Below are 20,449 nucleotides of genomic sequence, written 5' to 3'. Positions count from 1 at the left end.
AAAGATTACAGGCCATTGCCGAAGCCCTTGGTTTCCTACCAGGAATAGATGGATAGACCCTAATGCTGAAGACTTCACATACTTGGGCTGCAAGGTCACTGCGAAATCCTGCTGGAGCTGAGCTGAAAACCTCTTCCATGTAGAACAGCTGACAGAAAGCTGGAAAAAGCCATGCTGCATGCATTTCAATAGGAGAGAGAGAAATCACCAGTGAAGATACTCAACAGTGGACATTGCAAGCCTTATAGTTGGCCAGTTAGGCCAAATGAGCCAAGAAGTGCAATAGTGGCACATCTGTTATGGGGGAAACCAAGTGCCTTCTAATTGGACTGGAGGCCCACTCCATGGGAGGGAATACATCCCTGATACTGAAAACCTACCACAAGGGTAGTCATGAGCTCTAGGAGTTCTACATCTGCTGCTGTCTGGCTAAATGTATATACTATGCTCACCAAACTGCCCAGTGAACACTTCTTTGAAGGTTCAAACCTACATATTAATGCCACTCTCACTTTTGGTTAGAGAACCTTCTCTTTTCAGATGGCAGTGACCTTGGGATGACTCAGAAGGCACCATGGTGCTGAGAAGAAGTGACAGAGGAGTTCTCGGCACTGCAGTATCTCTATCACACCTTTCAAGGCTCAGGGTCCATTGCAGAAGAGGTGGCGGAAAGAATGTAAGAGCTGAAGGAAGAGTAGGACTCCTTACAACGTGCTCCTCCAGACATAAAGTGGGTTGACACTGCCTACACAAGGCCATCATAATAGGAGGAAAAGATGATGACATCAAAATTAAAGAGAGACTGATTGAGAGGGGATATGATGGAAGGTGGAGTTTCAAAGGGGAAAGTGGGGGAGGGCAGGAATTACTATGGGATATTATTTACAATCATGAAAGTTGTCAATAAAGAAAAAACCTAATAGGGCTGGAGGGATGTTTCAGTGGTTAAGGCACTTGCCTGCAAACCCTAAAGACCCAAGTTTGATTGTTCAGTACCCACACAAAGCTAGATGCATCAAATGGTACATGCATCTTGAGTCTATTTACAGCTGCTAGAGACCATGGCACACCTACTTTCTCTGCAGCAGGGCATGGTGGCACATGCCTTTAATCCTAGCACTCAGGAAGCAGTTAGGAGGATCACTGTGAGTGTGTACCGGGATTATAAGAATGCACCACCACACCTGGCTTTTTAGGTCTTATGAATTCTAGGTCCAGCATCTTAACAACAGGACTCAAGTGCGTGCAAGATGTTGGTCAGCAATTTGCAATGAGGACATTGTCTATAAAAAGTACCTTTCCAGGCCGAAATTCTGGAAAAAGTTCTGTGACACTTGGCAATAGCTTGGTGGCATCATGCTGCATAATTCCAGCCAATGGTAGAGTGAGCTTTCCATCCTCGGATTCTGCCTGTGTTGCTTCCTGAGGTCCCATCTCAGATTCTGAGTCTGAAGAACTACTGAAGTCCACTTTCTCTGAAGCCAAAGAGGGGGCAATGATGGAAGGCAAGATGATGCCTTCTCCATCTTCAGACACTGCAAAAAAAAAAAAAAAAAAAAGAAAAGAAAGAAAGAAAGAAAGAAAAGAAGAAGAAAAAAGAAACCCCTTTGGCAAGAAACTGTCAACACATTTCCTCAAGTTCAGCCAACATACTCTAAGTTAAGATGCATGGCTCAATGGCATGAGGTATAGTGCCAAGGATCCAGATTGCTAATATGTAACCAAGAAAATCATCCAACTCATTATTTCCCATCATCCCCTACTCAACTTATACCTGGTACTCTAGAATTGCGATAAAACAAGCACTATTACTAGATTTGCTACTTTCTATAAGTGACCAAAATTATGTCCAATATTGTAATCAGTAGTAATACTTACATCAACCATACCTTATAATGTCCAATTCAAGGATCCATAAACTAAAGAAATTTGTTTAATATGTATTTAGGAGGCAGAAGTAGGAAGATTGCTGTGAGTTCGAGGCCACCATGAGACTACATAGTGAATTCTAGGTCAGCCTGGGCTAGAGTGAAACCCTACCTTGAGAAAACAAATATGAAATAAGATAAAATAAAATAGAAGGAGTATAGGCATACTACCAGGGCCTCTTGCCATTGCAAATGAACTCTAAATACACACAACACTTTGTGTATCTGGCTTTATGTGGGTACTGGAGAATTGAACATAGACTGGCAAGCTTTCCAAACAAGAGCCTTTAACCGAGCCATATCCTCAGCCCTATAAGCTAAAGAACTATGTGTGTTTGGAGGTAGGATGTCACTCTAGCCCAGGCTGACCTGGGATTCACTATGCAGTCCCAGGCTAGCCTCAAACTCATGGTGATCATCCTACCTCTGCCTCCCAAGTGCTGGGATTAACGTCATACACCACCTGGCTTGGAGAAAAAAAAAATTTTTTTTTTGAGGTAGGGTCTCACTCTGGTCCAGGTTGACCTGGAATTCACTATGTAGTCTCAGGGTGGCCTCGAACTCATGGTGATCCTCTTACCTCTGCCTCCTGAGTGCTGGGATTAAAGGTGTACACCACCACACCCGGCTCTTGGAGAAATTTTTAAAACCACAGGACAAGTGAGATTGTTCCATATAAAATAAAGATTTGGACTACAGAAGTGGCTCAGCAGTTAAGGCATATGACTACAAAGTCTTAATGAACTAGGTTCAGTTCCTCAGGACCCAGATGCATGGAGTAGCACATGCATTGGAGTTCGTTTGCACTGCCAAGAGGCCCTGGTGTGCCCATTCTCTCCCTCCTGTGCTCAGGAATGCAGTCCCCCCCCACACACACACCCTCTGTCTCTCTTCTCCCTCTCTTTTCATTTGCAAAAAAATTAAAATGTTGGAAAAAGCCAGGTGTGGCGGCCTTTAATCCCAGCACTTGGAAGGCAGAGACTGGTGGATCACCATGATTTCAAGGCCACCCTGAGATTACATAGTAAATTCAAGGTCAGCCTGGGCTAGAGTGAGACCCTACCTTGAAAAGTCAAAATAAATAAAATAAAAGTACTGCCCAGGCATGGTGATGCACACCTTTAATCCCAGCAGTCGGGAAGCAGAGATAAAGAGGATCGCCATGAGTTTGAGGCCACCCTGAGACTACATAGTTAATTCAGGCCAGACTGGACCACAGTGAGACCGTACCTTGAAAAAAAAATGTATGAAGTACAAGACCAAAGGTGCTGTTCTTCCACTATCTTCTACTCTTATGGCAGAAATATTACTGGGAAAGGAATAGGAAGATAACTAAATACCTTACCAACTTTTAGAGTCACTGAATATTAAGTGATACTATATCACTTATATACATTCCAGAGAGCCATTTGTTGTCTTTTTTTCTTTTGAGGCAAGGTCCCACTGTACTCCAGGATGACCTGCAGCTCACTCTGTAGCACAGAGTGGTCTCAAACTCAGAGTTCTTCCTACCTCAGCCTCCTGAGTGCTGGGATTAATGGCATGCATGCTAGGCGAAATCTCTGAATTTTTTAAAAAAGACTTTGAGCTGGGCATGGTGGCACACACCTTTAATCCCAGCACTCTGGAGGCAGATCTGGGCAGGCAGGCTGCTATGAGTTCAAGGCCACCCTGAGACTACATAGTAAATTCCAGGTCAGTCTTGGCTACAGTGAGACCCTACCTCAAAAACCAAAAAAAAAGAAAAGAAAGTTTTTCCTTAGACAAAAGTAGATAGTACCTACTTACCAGCAGTAGCAGTATCTTGGTCCTTCTCTTTCTTCATTGGTCCTGGGGGTGGAGGTGGGGGAGGCATCAACTTGCAGTCAATGTCTTCACAGTCAGCATCATAGTCATCATCATCATAATCTAATAAAACAAAGGTGATTCTCAATATCAAGAATGTTATACAATACCCTTGAGCTTTCTTCAAATTTTAAGAATTTACAGCACCATAGAAAACACTGTGCATATCCTTCAAGAATAGCCAGATGTAGTGGTCACGTCTATAATCCCAGCCTTTGGGAGTCAGAAGGAGGATTGCTGTAAATTTGAGGCCAGCCTGAGAGTACAGTGAGTTCCAGATCAGCCTGGGCTAGAGCAAGACCCTACCTCAGAACAAAACATAGATTTAGCATTTGCCTTCAGAAAGAGGAATCATAGTATAGCCTAATGCTCATTCCAAAAAGGATACTGATAGTACCCGAGAGCTGTTTGAAAACTTTTTCTCCTTTTCCTGATCATATTGTTTCTTGTCCTGTTCAATCTCCTAATTAAACATTCTTCTTGTCGATTTCACTCAAAAAAAATTAAGATTTTCTTCTCACCTCCTGTCTTTGAAAAACTCTTTGTGTCTGGCAAGCAATTTACCCACTGAACCATCCCGTTAGCCCCACTTTACCCACTGACCCATCACCCCAGTCCTAGGTTAGGATTTGTTTTTTTTTTTTTTTTTTTTGAGGTAGCATCTCACTCTGGCCCAGGCTGACCTGGAACCTGGAATTTACTATGTACTCTCAGGGTGGCTTTGAACTCATGGTGATCCTCCTATGCCTCCTGAGTGCTGGGATTAAAGGCATGCACCACCATATCCAACTGGAAGTTAGGACTATTGTATGTGCATTTGTCTTGCCTAGATGGTAAAGAGGACAACTGATAAAGGGGGCATAATTTCTACTTCTTAGTTTATAAGTAAACTTCCTGGAAAAAGATACTGCATTAGATCGAGTATCAATAGTCTACGATACTCAGTTCCAGCTTTTCTTTTAAATATTTTCTATTTCCTGGTAAGACCCTATTGCTGAAGACTCCACATACTTGGGCTGCAAGGCCACTGAGAAATCCTGCTGGAACTGAGCTGATAACCTCCTCCATGTAGACCAGCTGACAGAAAGCTGGAAGAAGCCATGCTGCATGCAGTACAATGGGATAAAATCACCAGTGAAGATACTCAACAGTGGACACTGCAAGCCTTATATTTGGATAGCCAGGCCAAATGAGCCAACAGGTACAATAGTGGAACGTCTTTCATGGTGGAAACCAACTGCCCTCTAATTGGGATGGAGGCCTGCTCCATGGGAGGGAATACATCCCTGATACTAAAAACTTAAAAAAGGGGTAGTCATGAGCCCTAGGGGTATAACGTCTGCTGATGTCTGGATAAATGTATATACTATGCTCATCAAACTGCCCAGTAAGCACTTCTCTTAATGTTCATATTCTTATCTTAATGCTACTCTCACTTTTGGTAGAGAATCTTCTCTTTTCAGAAGGCAGTGACCTTGGGATGACTCAGAAGGCATCATGGTGCTAGAAAGAATTGACAGGTATGCTCAGTACTGCAGTATCTCTATCACACCTTCCAAGGCTCAGGGTCTATTGTGGAAGAGGTGGTGGAAAGAATGTAAGAGCCAAAGGAAGGGTAGGACTCCTTACAACGTGCTTTCCCCAAACACAAAATGGCCTGGATATCCATGACCTCACCGTGCCTGACACTACCTACACAAGACCACCATAATAGGAGGAAAAGAACATGACATCAAAATAAAAGAGAGACTGATTGAGGTGGGGAGGGGATATGATGGGAGAATGGAGTTTCAAAGTTTTTCTAGTCTGTAATTAAGGTGAACCACTGTTAATGCTTTGTGAGAATTTAAGTTCATCATCACATCCACTGAAACACATGCATATTACAAATGTTGTAAGCCGGGCGTGGTGGCGCACGCCTTTAATCCCAGCACTGGGGAGGCAGAGGTAGGAGGATCGCCATGAGTTCAAGGCCACCCTGAGACTCCATAGTGAGTTCCAGGTCAGCCTGGGCTAGAGCAAGACCCTGCCTTGAAAAAAAAAAAAAACAAATGTTGTAGATGCTCTGTAAATGTTAACTGGTTTTCCTTTCTACGTGATGCTTTAGAAATTTACTGTTATCTAGGTTTTGATGAGTTATATAGAATGAAGTGGCAAACTAATTTGCTGACTATTCTTGCAGGTTGGATGTGATATTACCAAAATCTGGAGAGAGACTGGGGAGATGGTTCAGCTGATAAATGGCTTGTCATGCAAGCACAAGGAGCTGAGTTCAGATCCCTAGCACTCACATAAAAGCTGGGTGGAGGGCTGGAGAAATTGCTCAGTGGTTACCTGCAAAGCCAGGTTCAATTCCCTAGAAACCAAGTAAGCCAGACACACAAGATGGCACATACATCTGGAGTTTGTTTGCAGTGGCTGGGGACCCTGGCATCCCATTCTCTACCTGCCCTTTTCTCTCTCTTAAAAATAAATATTTTAAAAAATAAAATAAATAGAAATAAAAGCTACATCTAGGCGTGGTGGTGCATGTCTTTAATCCGAGCACTCAGGAGGCAGAAGCAGGAGGATTTCCATGAGTTCAAGGCCACCCTGAGAATAGAGTGAATTCCAGGTGAGCCTGGGCTAGAGTGAAACCCTACCTCAAAACAATGGGCTGGAGGGATGACTCAGCAGTTAAGGTGTTATCCTGCAAAACCAAAGGATCCAGGTTCAATTCCCCAGGACCCATGTAAGCCAGATGCACAAGGTGACATGTGCGTCTGGAGTTCATTTGCAGTGGCTAGAGGCCCTGGCACGACCATTCTCCTTTCTCCCTCTCTCTCTCCCTCCCTCCCCCCCCTCCCTCTGTCTCTAATAAATGAATAAAAATAAATAAATAAATAACAAGAAGCTAGTCATGGTAGCGCACACTTTTAATCCAAGCACTCAGGAGGTAGAGGTAGGAGGACTGCCTTGAGTTCAAGGCCACCCTGCAGCTACATAGTGAATTCCAAGTAAGCCTGAGCTAGAGTGAGACTCTAACTCAAAAAACAAACAAACAAAAAAAGACAGAAGGCAAAAAAAATATAACCAGGGGATGGAGAGGTGGTTTACTGGTTAAGGCACTTGCCTACAAAGTCAAAGGACCAGATTTGATTCCCCTTGCCCATATAAAGCCAGATGCACTAGGTGGCAATTGTGCCTGGAGGCCCTGGTGTACCCATTCTATGTGCCCCTTCTCTCCCTCTCTCTCTAAAATAAGTAAAAATATAACCAGAGCCAAAAACAGTCTATGTGCCAATAAAATGCACCGGGATGCAACACTAAAGAATAACCTGAGAGCTGGGTGCGGTGGCATACACCTTTAATCCCAGGACTAGGAAGGCAGAGTGAGTAGGATCGCTATGAGTTCAAGGCCAGCCTGGGACTATACAGAGCAAGTTCCAGGTCAGCCAGGGCTAGAATGAGACCTTACCTCAAAAAAAAAAATAAATAAATAAATAAATAAGTACATAAATAGAATCACCTGAATGGCAAAGAGGTTGCAAACTTCCCATTGTCTGCTGATATCTTCTGCTTTCATCTTCTGCTACTTCATTGATGTCTGAATAGTCCACAGCATCTTCTGTACTCCTAACCCATCCTATAAACAAACATGGGAAGAGCTCAAAAAAGCAAGTAACTCACACTCCCTCAGATAATTCCCAATTAAATGTAAATGTAACTGGGCATGGTGGCACAGTCTTTAATCCCAGCGCTTGGGAGGCAGAGGTAAGAAGATTGCTGAGAGTCTGAGGCCACCCTGAGACTACATAGTGAATTACAGGTCAGCCTGAGCCAGCGTGAGACCCTACCTCAGAAAACCAAAAAACAAAAAACAAATAAACATACAGTGACTATCCTCCTCCCCCATCTTACTCCCTATGACCCAGACTTCACCTTCATCATTTACCAAGGCACCATCAGTCCCAGCCAATTCTTCATTTGCCGTGAGTTCAGTGATCAGGCTGCCCAGACCCAAAGCCCCCAAGCCTGCCAGGTGTTTCTTACACTCCTGAAAAACAGATAGCACCAAAATCAAAGGTAACAACTAAACCCACATAAGGTTTATTTCCTTGGTTCACAACATTCCAGATCCATACGGAAAGTAATTCTGCAGTGTGCTAAAAAAGAACATCACATTCAACTATACAATACATCTAAGCTAGGTATGGTGGTGCATGCCTTTAATCTTAGCATTCAGGAGGCGAGGTTAGTGGCCTTGAATGAGACATTATAACTTAAAAAGAAAAAAAAAATCTAAGCTCCACATTGATCAAAGTACCATGTACACTTTCACAGCCACACTTTAAAGCAGGAAAAATTTATTCAAATAACCACCTCTAAGACCAGACAAATGGAACAGTAACTCCCTGAATAAAAACCAAAGCAGGGCTGGAGAGATGGCTTGGTGGTAAAGGCACAAGCCTAATCCAGGTTCAATTCCCCAGTACCCCATGAGCCAGATTGCACATAGTGGCACATGTGTCTGGAGTTCCTTTGCAGTGACTAGAGGCCCTGGCGTACCCATTCTCTATCTGCCTCTTCTTCTCTCTCAAATATATATTTTAAAAGTTTAAAAACTGGCTTGCTAAACCGAGCGTGGTGGCGCACGCCTTTAATCCCAGCACTCGGGAGGTAAGAGGTAGGAGGATCGCTGTGAGTTCGAGGCCACTCTGAGATTACAAAGTGAATCCAGGTCAGCCTGGGCTAGAGTAAGACCCTACCTCAAAAAAAAAATAAATTAAATAAAACTGGCCAGGCATAGTGGCACACGTCTTTAATCTCAGCACTCAGGAGGCAGAGGCAGGAGGATCGCCATGAGTTCGAGGCCACCCTGAGACTACATGGTGAATTCCAGGTCAGCCCAGGCTAGAGTGAAATCCTACCTCAGAAAAACAAAAATGAAAAAAATCTGCTGGGCGTGGTGGTGCACTCCTTTAATCCTAGCACTCGGGAGGCAGAGGTAAGAGTATCCACTGTGAGTTCGAGGCCACCCTGAGACTACATAGTGATTACAGGGCAGCCTGGGCTAGAGTGAGACCCTACCTCAAAAACAAGTTTAAGAATATGGAAAAAAAAGCAAAAAAAGCAACTCAAAGTCACCCAAATGCAAGCAGGCAAGGTTCTGCTTTATTTTCTGAGTACGTCCTGCAGGTCGGGGAAACAAGTTTATTCTCCAGCTAATTGAATCGAAATAATGGTAAATCTCAATTGTGCACAGGGAACAATTGCATGAACGTCAGTGAACTCACTGGGGGAAAACTATCTAGACAGTGCAATGCGATCAGAAGCAATCTGAGCCAATGCATTCAAATGCATTGTTGTACCACTTTGGGACCAAAACTATTAACAGGCGCCGTCCAATTCTCTGGCTGTGTAGAGCGATCTCAGATAAGCGATGGCAGCAAAGAAATTTCAAGCGTCTGTAAGGATCGACAGTAACTCCAGTAGATTCAACTATTGTTTGTCCGACTGTTTATTCCAAACACATTCTAGCAGAAAATCCCGCAACAACTTCCGCGTCCTGACTGGCACTTGTACAATTTTCCTCTGTTCTCCCCATCCCTATTCAAATACGTAAGGATGGGATCCACTGCACCCTTCCAAAGCGGATACACCGTCTGGTTTCCTAAACAGCCTTTACTTTCTTCTATTCTCACTACCCACACCACCCTCCACCGTGGAGACGAACCCATCCCTCACATCATCCAAGACGTTTTCCCCCTCCAGCTGCCCTGCTCCATTGATATTGCCGAAAAGAAAGCCAGTTAAAGAAAATGGGCCGCCTGCAGCCGAATCTTCATCGCTGTCTGTGTCGGACATGATGGCGGCAGCCTGCTGCCGGCAGGAGGAGGGCCAATCCTGGACCCATGGACCGGAAAAAGATACGTCAGTCGCACAAAAATGACTTGTACATCTCTTTGACCTTATAGGACAGAACCGGAAGTTGACTAAAGGAAAAAAAGAGCCGGAAAAACCGGCTGTCCCACGAGAAAACCGAATCGGGATTACTACTTTACTAGCCGTTTTCTATTTGACCATCGGAGTCAGGAGGGTGGGAATGTGAATAATGATTGGTTAAAGAAAATATCCAGGACGGCCCATTGCCTGCGCGCAAACGCGGGAATAAGAGCCACAGGATTTCCTCCAATCAGAAGAATGTGCTGGGGCCACATGACCTATGCCCTGCAAAATGCAGGTCACCATACTAAATACACGGAAGTGAGGATTAGAAGGGCCTTCTAGCTACAAGCAACTTGTTCGTGTCCTCCTAAAAGTAACTTTGTTGGTTATTGTGTTAGTGATACCGTTGAATTTACTTGTATTTTTTGTTTTTATTTTTTATAGGCGGAGTCTCACTTTAGTCCAGGCTGACCTGAAACTCACGCCTTTGAATGTACGGTGATCTACCTTGCATTCCTAGTGTTGAAAGGAAAGCCGGGCGTGGTGGTGCACCCCTTTAATCCCAGCACTCGCGAGGCAGAGGTGGGAGGATTGCCGTGAGTTCGAGACTACCATGAAACTACTCAGCGAATTCCAGGCCAGCCTGGGTTAGAGTGAGACCCTACCTCGAAAAAGCAAAAAGAAGATGAAAAGGAAGGGGTTCATCATGACCCCAAGGTTTTATTTTTGTTTGTTTTGTTTTCCGGAGGTAGAGTCTCATTCTAGCCCTGCAATCCACTCTAGCCCCAGGTTGATCCCAAAGTTGTCTCCCTAATGCTGGGATTAAAGGCGTGTGCCCTACCTCCCAAATTGTTTTAAATTGCGGGCGTGGTGATGCACACCTTTAATCCCAGCACTCGGGAGGCAGAGGTAGGAGGATTGCTGTGAGTTCAAGGCCACCCTGAAAATACAGAGTGAATTCCAGGTCAGCCTAGACTAGAGTGAAACCCTATCGAATAACAAAAAAAAAAAAAAAAAAAAATGTTTTAAATTGACTTTCCTCATAGCAAAACATTCAAGGTTGGTAAAAAATCATCCAAATTCAGTTGTTAACATTCAACTATTTTTTTTCCTAAGTCAGGTAGAACACACAAAAAAGGAGCATACAGGGCTAGAAGGATGGCTTAGCAGTTAAGGCATTTGCCTGCAAAGCCAGAAGACCCAGGTTCAATTCCCCAGGACCCACCTGAGCCAGATGCACAAGAGGGCGCATGCATCTGGAGTTCGTTTGCAGTTCGTGGGTCCTGGGGAATCGAGCCTCCAACCAAGGTCCTTAAGCTTCACAGGCAAGCGCTTAACTGCTAAGCCATCTCTCCAGCCCAATAAAATATATATATATATATTTTAAAGAGCTTACAGGGTTGGGGAGATGGCAAAGGTTCTTGCTTGGAATGCCTGACAACTTGGGTTCTATTCCACAGTACCCACGTAAAGCCAGATGCACAGTGGGGTACATGCATCTGGAGTTTGCAGAGGTAAAAGGCCCTGGTGCACCCATTCACGCTGTGTGTGTGTGTTTGCAAATAAATAAATTATATTTTTGAAAAGGAGCTTAGAGGGCCAGGCATGGTGGTGCACACCTTTAATGTCAGCCCTCAGGTAGTGGGATCTTGTGAGTTTGAAGGCCAGCCTATTACTCCCTTCAGAGTTACAGGTCAGCCTGAGCTAGAGGGAGACCCTGCCTCAATACAAACAACAAAAAAATCAGGGGCTTCAGAGATTGCTCAGTGGTTAAGACACTTGCCTACAAAGCCTGAAGGCCAGGGTATGATTCCTTAGTTACCATATAAAGCCAGATGCTAAGTGTCCCATGCATCTGAAGCTCTTTTGCAGTGAGTGGATGGAGGCCTGGCACGCCCATTCTCTCCATCTCTTTCTGTCTTTTTCTGTATCTCTTTGCTTGCCAATAAACAAAATATAAAGGAGAATGGGGTTGAGTAGGTCACTCAGTACTTAAAGATTCTTGCTTGCAAAGCCTGCCAACTCAGGTTCCATTCCCCAGTACCTACATATAGCCAGATGAATGAAGTGGTGTGTGCAACTGGAGCTAGTTTACTCTTGCAGGAGGCCCTAGCACGTCCATGCTCCCTCTCCTCTCTCTACCCAAATAAATAAAATATTTTTTGGAAAGAGCAACAGAAAAATGCACATAACAAAGTATGGATGCTTCATCTTTGCCTGGGGGAGATTCAGGAGCTCTTCAGCTTCATTTCTTCAATTCTCAAAACCACAATTCTATTTGACTTGATGGGAGATGTATCTACTCTTCTTCAGGTGAAGTTTTCCAAACATGAAAACAAAGAGGGAGCTGGGTGTGGTGGTGTGTGCCTTTAATCCCAACACTCGGGAGGATCACCATGAGTTGAGGCCACCCAGAGACTACATAGTGAATTCCAGGTCAGCCTGGGCTAAAGTGAGGCTATACCTCAAAAAAAAAAAAAAAGAAAAGAAAGAAAGAAAAGGGCTGGAGATATGGCTTAGTAGTTAAGCACTTGCCTGTGAAGCCTAAGGACCCTGGTTCGAGGCTCAATTCCTCAGGACCCACATTAGCCAGATGCACAAGGGAGTTCGTTTGCAGTAGCTGGAGGCCCTAGCATGCCCATTCTCCCTCTTTCTCTCCCCCCTCCCCCCCCTCTCTGCCTCTTTCTCTGTCACTCTCAAATAAATAAAAAAAAATAAATTTAAAGAAAAAAAAAAACAAAGAAAAGAAAAAAACAAGGACAGGTAGGCCTGAGGATTGGAAGATGAGATCCATATACAATATACTACAAGTGAGGGCAATTAAGAATAGAAATAAAGCTGGGTGTGGTGGCGCACGCCTTTAATCCCAGCATTTGGGGGGCAGAGGTAGGAAGATCACCATTAGTTCAAGGCCACCCTGAGACTACATAGTGAATTCCAGGTCAGCCTGAACTAGAGTGAGACCCTACCTTGAAGAAACAAACAAACAAACAAAAAAATAGAAATAAAGCCGGGCTTGGTGGCACACGCCTTTAATTCCAGCACTCAGGAGGGAGAGGTAGGAGAATCACCATGAGTTTGAGGCCACCCTGAGACTACATAGTTAATTCCAGGATAGCCTGAGCTAGAGTGAAACCCTACCTCAAAAAACCAAAAATAAATAAATTAAGGAGAAGAAGAAAAGAAAAAAGTAGAAATAGGGCTGGAGAAATGCCTTAGCGGTTAAGTCACCTGTCTGTAAAGCCGAAGGACCCAGGTTTGATTTTCAGAATCCATGTAAGCCAGAAACACAAGGTGGCGCGTGCATCTGGAGTTTTATTTTTTGAGGTAGGGTCTCACTGTAACCCAGGCTGACCTATGTAGTCTCATGGTGGCCTTGAACTCATGGCAATCCTCTTACCTTGGCCTCCTAAGTGCTCAGGCTAAAGATGTGCACCACCATACCTAGTCCTATACTGATTTTTTTTTTATTTAAAATTTTTTTTTTTGCTCATTTTTATTTATTTATTTGAGAGTGACAGACAGAGAGAGAAAGAGGCAGATAGAGAGAGAATGGGTGCGCCAGGGCCTCCAGCCACTGCAAACGAACTCCAGACGTGTGCGCCTCCCTGTGCCTCTGGCTAACGTGGGTCCTGGGAGTTGAGCCTCGAACCGGGGTCCTTAGGCTTCACAGGCAAGCACTTAACCGCTAAGCCATCTCTCCAGCCCTATACTGATTTTTTTTTAATTTAATTAATTAAGTTATTTGAGAAAAGGAAAGAGGCAGAGAGAGAATGAGTGTGCCAGGGCCTCCAGCCACTGCAAATGAACTCCAGACAAATGCACCACCTTGTGAATCTGGCTTACATGAGTCTTAGGGAATTGAACCAAGGTCCTTTGACTTTGCAGGCAAACACCTTAACTGCTAAGCCATCTCTCCAGCATCCTTATACTAATTTTTAAAAAGTATTTAAGAGAGAGAGAATGGGTATGCCTGGGCCTCTAGCTGCTGCAAATGAACTCCAGACACAAGCACCACCTTGTGCATCTGTCTTTACATGGGTATTGGGGAATCAAACTCAGGTCCTTAGGCTTTGCAGGCAAGTGACTTAACCACTGTGCTATAATTCTAGCACCCTATACTGATCTTTTGGTATTAAATACTGTTTTAATTAGGAATAATTGCAATAATAAAGATATATACATTACTTTAAACAAGCTTCAGTTTGAGAAACTGAACAGAAATAAGTCTCAGGATCTGTATCAGGGCAAAACTGGGAGTTCTTTGAAATCTGGAAGCTGCATTATTATACCCACAGACTCAATGCAACCTCACCTGTAGAAAGCCTTGTACTAACTTGGAGGATAGCTGAACACCAGCTACGACTTGTTTGGTCTGAAGCCACCTAAGAATCTGGCCCAAGGAATGAAGAGAACCAACGGTACTGGTGACAAGTAGGAAGTAAACTGTATGGGTTCACCAACTGTGTATTTTTTAAATGGTTTTGAATTTTTTTTTTCTTTTTCGAGGTAGGGTCTCACTCTAGCCCAGGCTGACCTGGAATTCACTATGGAGTCTCAGGGTGGTCTTGAACTCATGGCAATCCTCCTACCTTTGCCTCCCGAGTGCTGGGATTAAAGGTGTGCGCCACCACGCCGGGCATGGCTTTGAATTTTATTATTTATTTATTTATTTATTTATTTATTTTTGGTTTTTTGATTTTTTTGAGGAAGCGTCTCACTCTAGCCCAGGCTGACCTGGAATTCACTATGGAGTCTCAGGGTGGCCTCAAACTCATGGCGATCCTCCTACCTCTGCCTCCCAAGTGCTGGGATTAAAGGCATGTGCCACCACGCCCGGCAGGCTTTGAATTTTAAAAAGTGTAATGCTTTGTTCTTTTTTCAAAAAGAAATCAAAATATTAAAGAGTTCAACACAATTTAGAAACACAAAGTGGATGCTGAGTGATTGGAGATCACTCCAAGTGTGGCATTTAAGAAAGTCAGTCCTAACCTCGAATATCTAAAATAATACTGAGCAACAAAAATAAGGCCAGTGCTATCACCATACCTGATTTTAACCTATACTACAGAGCCATAATAACAAAAACAGCATGGCACTGGCACAAAAACGGACATGTAGATCAGTGGAACAGAATAGAGAACCCAGATGTAAGCCCAAGTAGCTATAGCCACCTGATATTCGATAAAAATGCCAAAAATGCTCATTGGAGAAAAGACAGTCTCTTCAGCAAATGGTGTTGGGAAAACTGGATATATATCTGTAGAAGGATGAAAATAGATTCTTCTCTCTCTCCATGCACAAGAATTAAGTCCAAATGGATTAAAGAACTTAACATCAGACCTGAAACTCTGAAACTGCTAGAGGAAAAAGTAGGGGAAACCCTTCAACATATTGGTCTTGGCAAAGACTTTCTGAATACAACCCCAATTGCTCAGGCAATAAAACCACAGATTAATCACTGGGACCTCATGAAATTACAAAGATTTTGCACTGCAAAGGACAGTAAAAAACACAAAGAGGCAACCTACAGAATGGGAAAAAATCTTCGCCAGCTATATATCTGATAGAGGATTAATATCTAGGATATGCAAAGAACTCAAAAAGTTAAACAATAAGGAATCAAACAAGCCAATCAAAAAAATGGGCTATGGAGCTAAATAGAGAGTTCTCAAAGGAAGAAATATGAATGGCATATAAGCATCTAAAAAAATGTTCTACATCACTAGTCATCAGGGAAATGCAGATTAAAACTACATTGAGATTCCATCTCACTCCTGTCAGATTGGCCACCATCATGAAAACAAATGATCATAAATGTTGGCGGGGATGTGGAAAAAAAGGAACCCTTCTGCACTGCTGGTGGGAATGCAATCTGGTCCAGCCATTGTGGAAAACAGTGTGGAGGTTCCTGAAACAGCTAAAGATTGATCTACCATATAACCCAGCTATAGCACTCCTAGGCATATATCCAAAGGACTCATCATATTTCCTTAGAAGTACATGCTCAACCATGTTTATTGCTGCTCAATTTATAATAGCTGGGAAATGGAACCAGCCTAGATGTCCCTCAACAGATGAGTGGATAATGAAGATGTGGCACATTTATACAATGGAGTTCTACTCAGAGGTAAAGAAAAATGAAATTTGCAGAAAAATGGATGGACCTGGAAAGGATTATACTAAGTGAGGTAACCCAGGCCCAGAAAACCAAGTGCCACATGTTCTCTCTCATATGTGGATCCTAGCTACAGATGATTGGGCTTCTGCATGAGAAGGAAAATACTTAGTAGCAGAGGCCAGTAAGTTAAAAAGGAGACATAGGGCTGGAGAGATGGCTTCGCGGTTAAGCGCTTGCCTGTGAAGCCTAAGGACCCTGGTTCAAGGCTCGGTTCTCCAGGTCCCACGTTAGCCAGATGCACAAGGGGGCGCACGCGTCTGGAGTTCGTTGGCAGTGGCTGGAAGCCCTGCCATGCCCATTCTCTCTCTCCCTCTCACTGTCTGCCTCTTTCTGTCTCTGTCTGTCACTGTCAAATAAATAAATAAAAATAAACAAAAGAATTTTTAAAAAAAAGGAGATATAAAGGGTAGAGAAAGGAAGGGAGGAGGGTACTTAATAGGTTGATATTGTATATATGTAATTACAATGATTGTAATGGGGAGGTAATATGATGGAGAATGGAATTTCAAATGGGAAAGTGTGGGGGTGGGGAGGGAGGGAATTACCATGGGATATATTTTATAATCATGGAAAATGTTAATAAAAAATTTTTAAAAAATGGGCTATGGAGCTAAATACAGCATTCTCAAAGGAAGAAATACGAATGGCATATAAGCATCTAAAAAAATGTTCCATGTCACTAGCCATCAGGGAAATGCAGATTAAAACTACATTGAGATTCCATCTCAGTCCTATCAGATTGGCTACCATCATGAAAACAAATGATCATAAATGTTGGCAGGGATGTGGAAAAAGAGGAACCCTCTACACTGCTGGTGGGAATGCAATCTGGTCTAGCCATTATGGAAATCAGTGTGGAGGTTCCTAAAGAGCTAAAGATTGATCTACCATATGACCCAGCTATAGCACTCCTAGGCTTATATCCTAAGGACTCATCTCATTTCCTTAGAAGTACATGCTCAACCATGTTTATTGCTGCTCAATTTATAATAGCTGGGAAATGGAACCTGCCTACATGTCCCTCAACTGATGAGTGGATAATGAAGATGTGGCACATTTATACAATGGAGTTCTACTCAGCGGTAAAGAAAAATGAAGTTATGAAATTTGCAGAAAAATGGATGGACCTGGAAAGGATTATACTAAGTGAGGTAACCCAGGCCCAGAAAACCAAGCACCACATGTTCTCTCTCATATGTGGGTCCTAGCTACAGATGATTGGGCTTCTGCGTGAGAAGGAAAATACTTAGTAGCAGAGGCCAGTAAGTTAAAAAGGAGACATAAAGGAAAGAGAAAGGAAGAGAGGAGGGTACTTAATAGGTTGGTATTGTATATATGTAAGTACAATGATTGAGATGGGGAGGTAATATGATGGAGAATGGAATTTCAAAGGGGAAAGTGTGTGGGGGGGGGATTACCATGGGGTTTTTTTTATAATCATGGAAAATGTTAATAAAAATTTAAAAATAAAATAAAATTTTAAAAAGCCGAAAAAATTTCTGTGGTACATAGAATCAATAGCCATCAAGTTTAAGCCAAAAGTAATTTAAAAAAAAAGAAAGTCAGTCCTTGGAGTAAATGGCACCATGGCTCTGGCAGCAGGTACAAGGAAATGATGCTCTGGAGAGGAGGTAGGTACACTGCCATCGGCCAGTGGACAGACAAGGGTCCCAGCTGGAGGTGGGATTTGTAACTCTATTGTTTATCTTCCATTGCTTACGCCTGCCTTCATAGATGGTAATTTCAATAACTCAAAGTCCTTTCTCAATGGGGTCTATCAGGAGGAGGCCTTGAGGAGCATATATCTCCTCATTCTGTTCTCCCCCCCACACACACACACAAAAGGGCCTCGTCTTTAGATGAGAAAGGACACGGCTGAATTACAAAGCCTGGCCCCAGGTTCTTAGGGACCAAGCTATAGCAACAAACAAAGGAAACACAAAGAAAGGTCTTGAATTTGGGTGGGAGAAAGTAAAAATTTAGGGAAGGGGAACAGCAGAAATCAAGCTGTGAGGATAGCCTGGGTGACCAGGCTGGGAGGGAAAGATGTGGTTCCTCCCCATTACTGAGGCAAAGGTACTTGGCTGTCTTCTGCCCCTACCTGTGTGCAAGGACTGGGTGGCTCCTCGCCTCTTACAGTGGCTGAGGGGTTGTTCCTGCTTGAGTCTCTGGAAGAAGCTTTTGCCAAACTAGTAAGTGCTGATCGTAATGGCACACTACGGTGCAGCCGTGATGATCCTTGGGAGGAAACCTGCAAACAGTCTCCTGGTGCCTAATTCAGCCCGGATTCTCCGCAACAGTATCCAGGTGAAGTCAGCTCGCAGGGGCTTCGCACCCATGGCTTCCACTCCTCCCAGGTCAACCTGCCATTGGGTCTTCACAACATCAAAGGGTAGAGTCAAGGTGGCAGCCACCACTCCGGAGATACCACTTGCCACAAAGCTGACACTCATGGATGTTTGGTCTGCAACCATTCAATTCAGCCAGCCCTTCACCAGCTCATAGTCGAACCAGTAGAGAGATGGGAAGGGCACATCTCTAAGGGCTGTGGGACCCCAGCCCAGCCACAGTGAGCGCCAACCCCCCCCCACCACTGCAGACTGGACACAGGTGACTAGCTTCCAGTATGATCGACACATACTGAGTTTGCAACTTGGTCTGCACAAGCTCCAAGGGGCTGGTCACTGTCACAGTGCCCAGTTGCGCCAGTGCACCAGTCAGCATAGGTGTGTAGAAGTCAGAGGTGAAAGCTCAACCACAAAGGAAAGCCTTGAGTTGGTCATAGGCAGTGAAGTAGATGGCAGTAGCTGGCATGGTCATCACCAAGGTGGCTGGAAGGCCGCTTCACAGGGTCCTGGTGCCCTCATGCCTAAGTCTTCACAAAGGCATCCCCAGTGCCAATGAAGTGGGTAGGATCTTGAAACCAGGTGGTGTAGTGGGTACCATTTGGGCACAGGTACAAGGGTTTCAGGACACCATTGCAGTTCAGGAGGCATTTCCATTTGGTGGAGAGACTTCAGAATCTGGAGGAAGATGTCAGCTCACTGGCCACTGAGGGCCTCTTAGACTGCAGGCAGACCTTCACTATGTCCAAGGGTGTCATGAAGAGGGAGGTGACCATAGCCCCAGCTCCTGAGGCTACCATCTGTTGAAGGGGGTTAATGCCCCCAAGATCCTGATCAGCCATCTTGGGAGTTTCAATCCTGGCTCCAAGTGTGTCCTTGCGGGTCACTGCGCCAGGGGCCTGGAGGGCCCATAGTGGCTCCGTGGCTGGTGGAGGGTCGGCGAGTGCCTCATTCTGTTCTTGGATGTATTTGGAGACCTTCTTCAGAACCTTCTCATAGTGGGTCTCCATACACAAGAAGATGATGTGTGTGTCAAACAAGCCAGACAGCCTTCAAGGTAATATTGGCCCCTAAGCTCTTTTGTTTCTGCATAAGGGTTACCTAGAGTCCAAACTGTTTCTTCAAATTGCTGTCTATCGATCCTGTTCTCCAGCTTGGTGGGGAACTTGGTCTGGAACTGGCAGTGTGTGCCACTGCTGTAATCTGTCTGGATGAAGACTTTCCTGGGTACCAGTGCCTGCTGTGGCCTCATGGAGAGGACAAGAACCTCCAAGCCAGTTTCGGGGCTCTCCAGCTACTGTCACACAACTGTCACTGTCACCCCATGCTGATTTTTTAATAGTAGCTAGACTAATTTACATCCTTACCAGTATAACTGGAGGAATCAAAGTCAGCATACAGTAGAGATACCTGCATGTCCATGTTTTTACAGCAGCCAAATTATGTAATTCACTTGGGCGTCCATAGAAAGTTGGATAAAGAAGCCGGGCGTGGTGGCACACACCTTCAATCCTAGCACTTGAGAGGCAGAGGTAGGTGGATTGCCATGAGTTCGGGGCCACCAAGACTACATAGTGAATTCTAGATCAGCCTGGGCTAGAGTGAGACCCTACCTTGAAAAACCAAAAAAAAAAAAAAAAAAAAAAAAAAAAAGGATAAAGAAAATGTGGTTGATATAACCCATGGAGTATTATCCAGCCATAAAGAAGAATGGAATTTTAGACCAGGCATGGTGGTGCACACCTTTAATCCCAGCACTTGGGAGGCAGAGGTAGAAAGGTCAGTGTGAGTTCCAGGCTACCCCGAGACTACATAATGAATTCCAGGTGAGCCTTGGCTAGAGCAAGCCCCTACCTCAAAAAAAAAAGAATGATTGAGCATGTACTTCTAAGGAAATGAGATGAGTCCTTTGGATATATGCCTAGGAGTGCTATAGCTGGGTCATATGGTAGATCAATCTCTAGCTGCTTTAGGAACCTCCACACTGTTTTCCACAATGGCTGGACCAGATTGCATTCCCACCAGCAGTGCAGAAGGGTTCCTTTTTTTCCACATCCCCGCCAACATTTATGATCATTTGTTTTCATGATGGTGGCCAATCTGACAGGAGTGAGATGGAATCTCAATGTAGTTTTAATCTGCATTTCCCTGATGACTAGTGACGTAGAACATTTTTTTAGGTGCTTATATGCCATTCGTATTTCTTCCTTTGAGAACTCTCT

The 20,449-nt window shown here is 44.1% G+C and overlaps 1 protein-coding gene and 2 pseudogenes across 1 annotated transcript in view; all 3 read right to left on the bottom strand.

Annotated features, from left to right (window-relative positions):
• Positions 1 to 9,669, bottom strand: part of Taf1 (TATA-box binding protein associated factor 1) — a 108,288-nt gene extending 98,619 nt beyond the window's left edge. Inside the window, 6 exon segments of the mRNA XM_012949308.2 lie at positions 1,297 to 1,535; positions 3,717 to 3,836; positions 7,282 to 7,398; positions 7,695 to 7,809; positions 9,501 to 9,633; positions 9,635 to 9,669. Of these exon segments, the coding sequence (XP_012804762.2) occupies positions 1,297 to 1,535; positions 3,717 to 3,836; positions 7,282 to 7,398; positions 7,695 to 7,809; positions 9,501 to 9,633; positions 9,635 to 9,669 (759 nt within the window).
• A 7,775-nt stretch (positions 9,670 to 17,444) lies between these two features.
• LOC123456524 lies at positions 17,445 to 19,479 on the bottom strand (annotated as a pseudogene).
• Positions 17,862 to 19,069, bottom strand: LOC101600543 (annotated as a pseudogene).
• Positions 19,480 to 20,449: the final 970 nt, after the last annotated feature.

Source organism: Jaculus jaculus, chromosome X (assembly GCF_020740685.1).
Source record: "Jaculus jaculus isolate mJacJac1 chromosome X, mJacJac1.mat.Y.cur, whole genome shotgun sequence".
Taxonomy (NCBI): domain Eukaryota; kingdom Metazoa; phylum Chordata; class Mammalia; order Rodentia; family Dipodidae; genus Jaculus; species Jaculus jaculus.
Note: the sequence above shows the minus strand (reverse complement) of the source record. Positions and strands in the feature narration are given on the sequence as shown.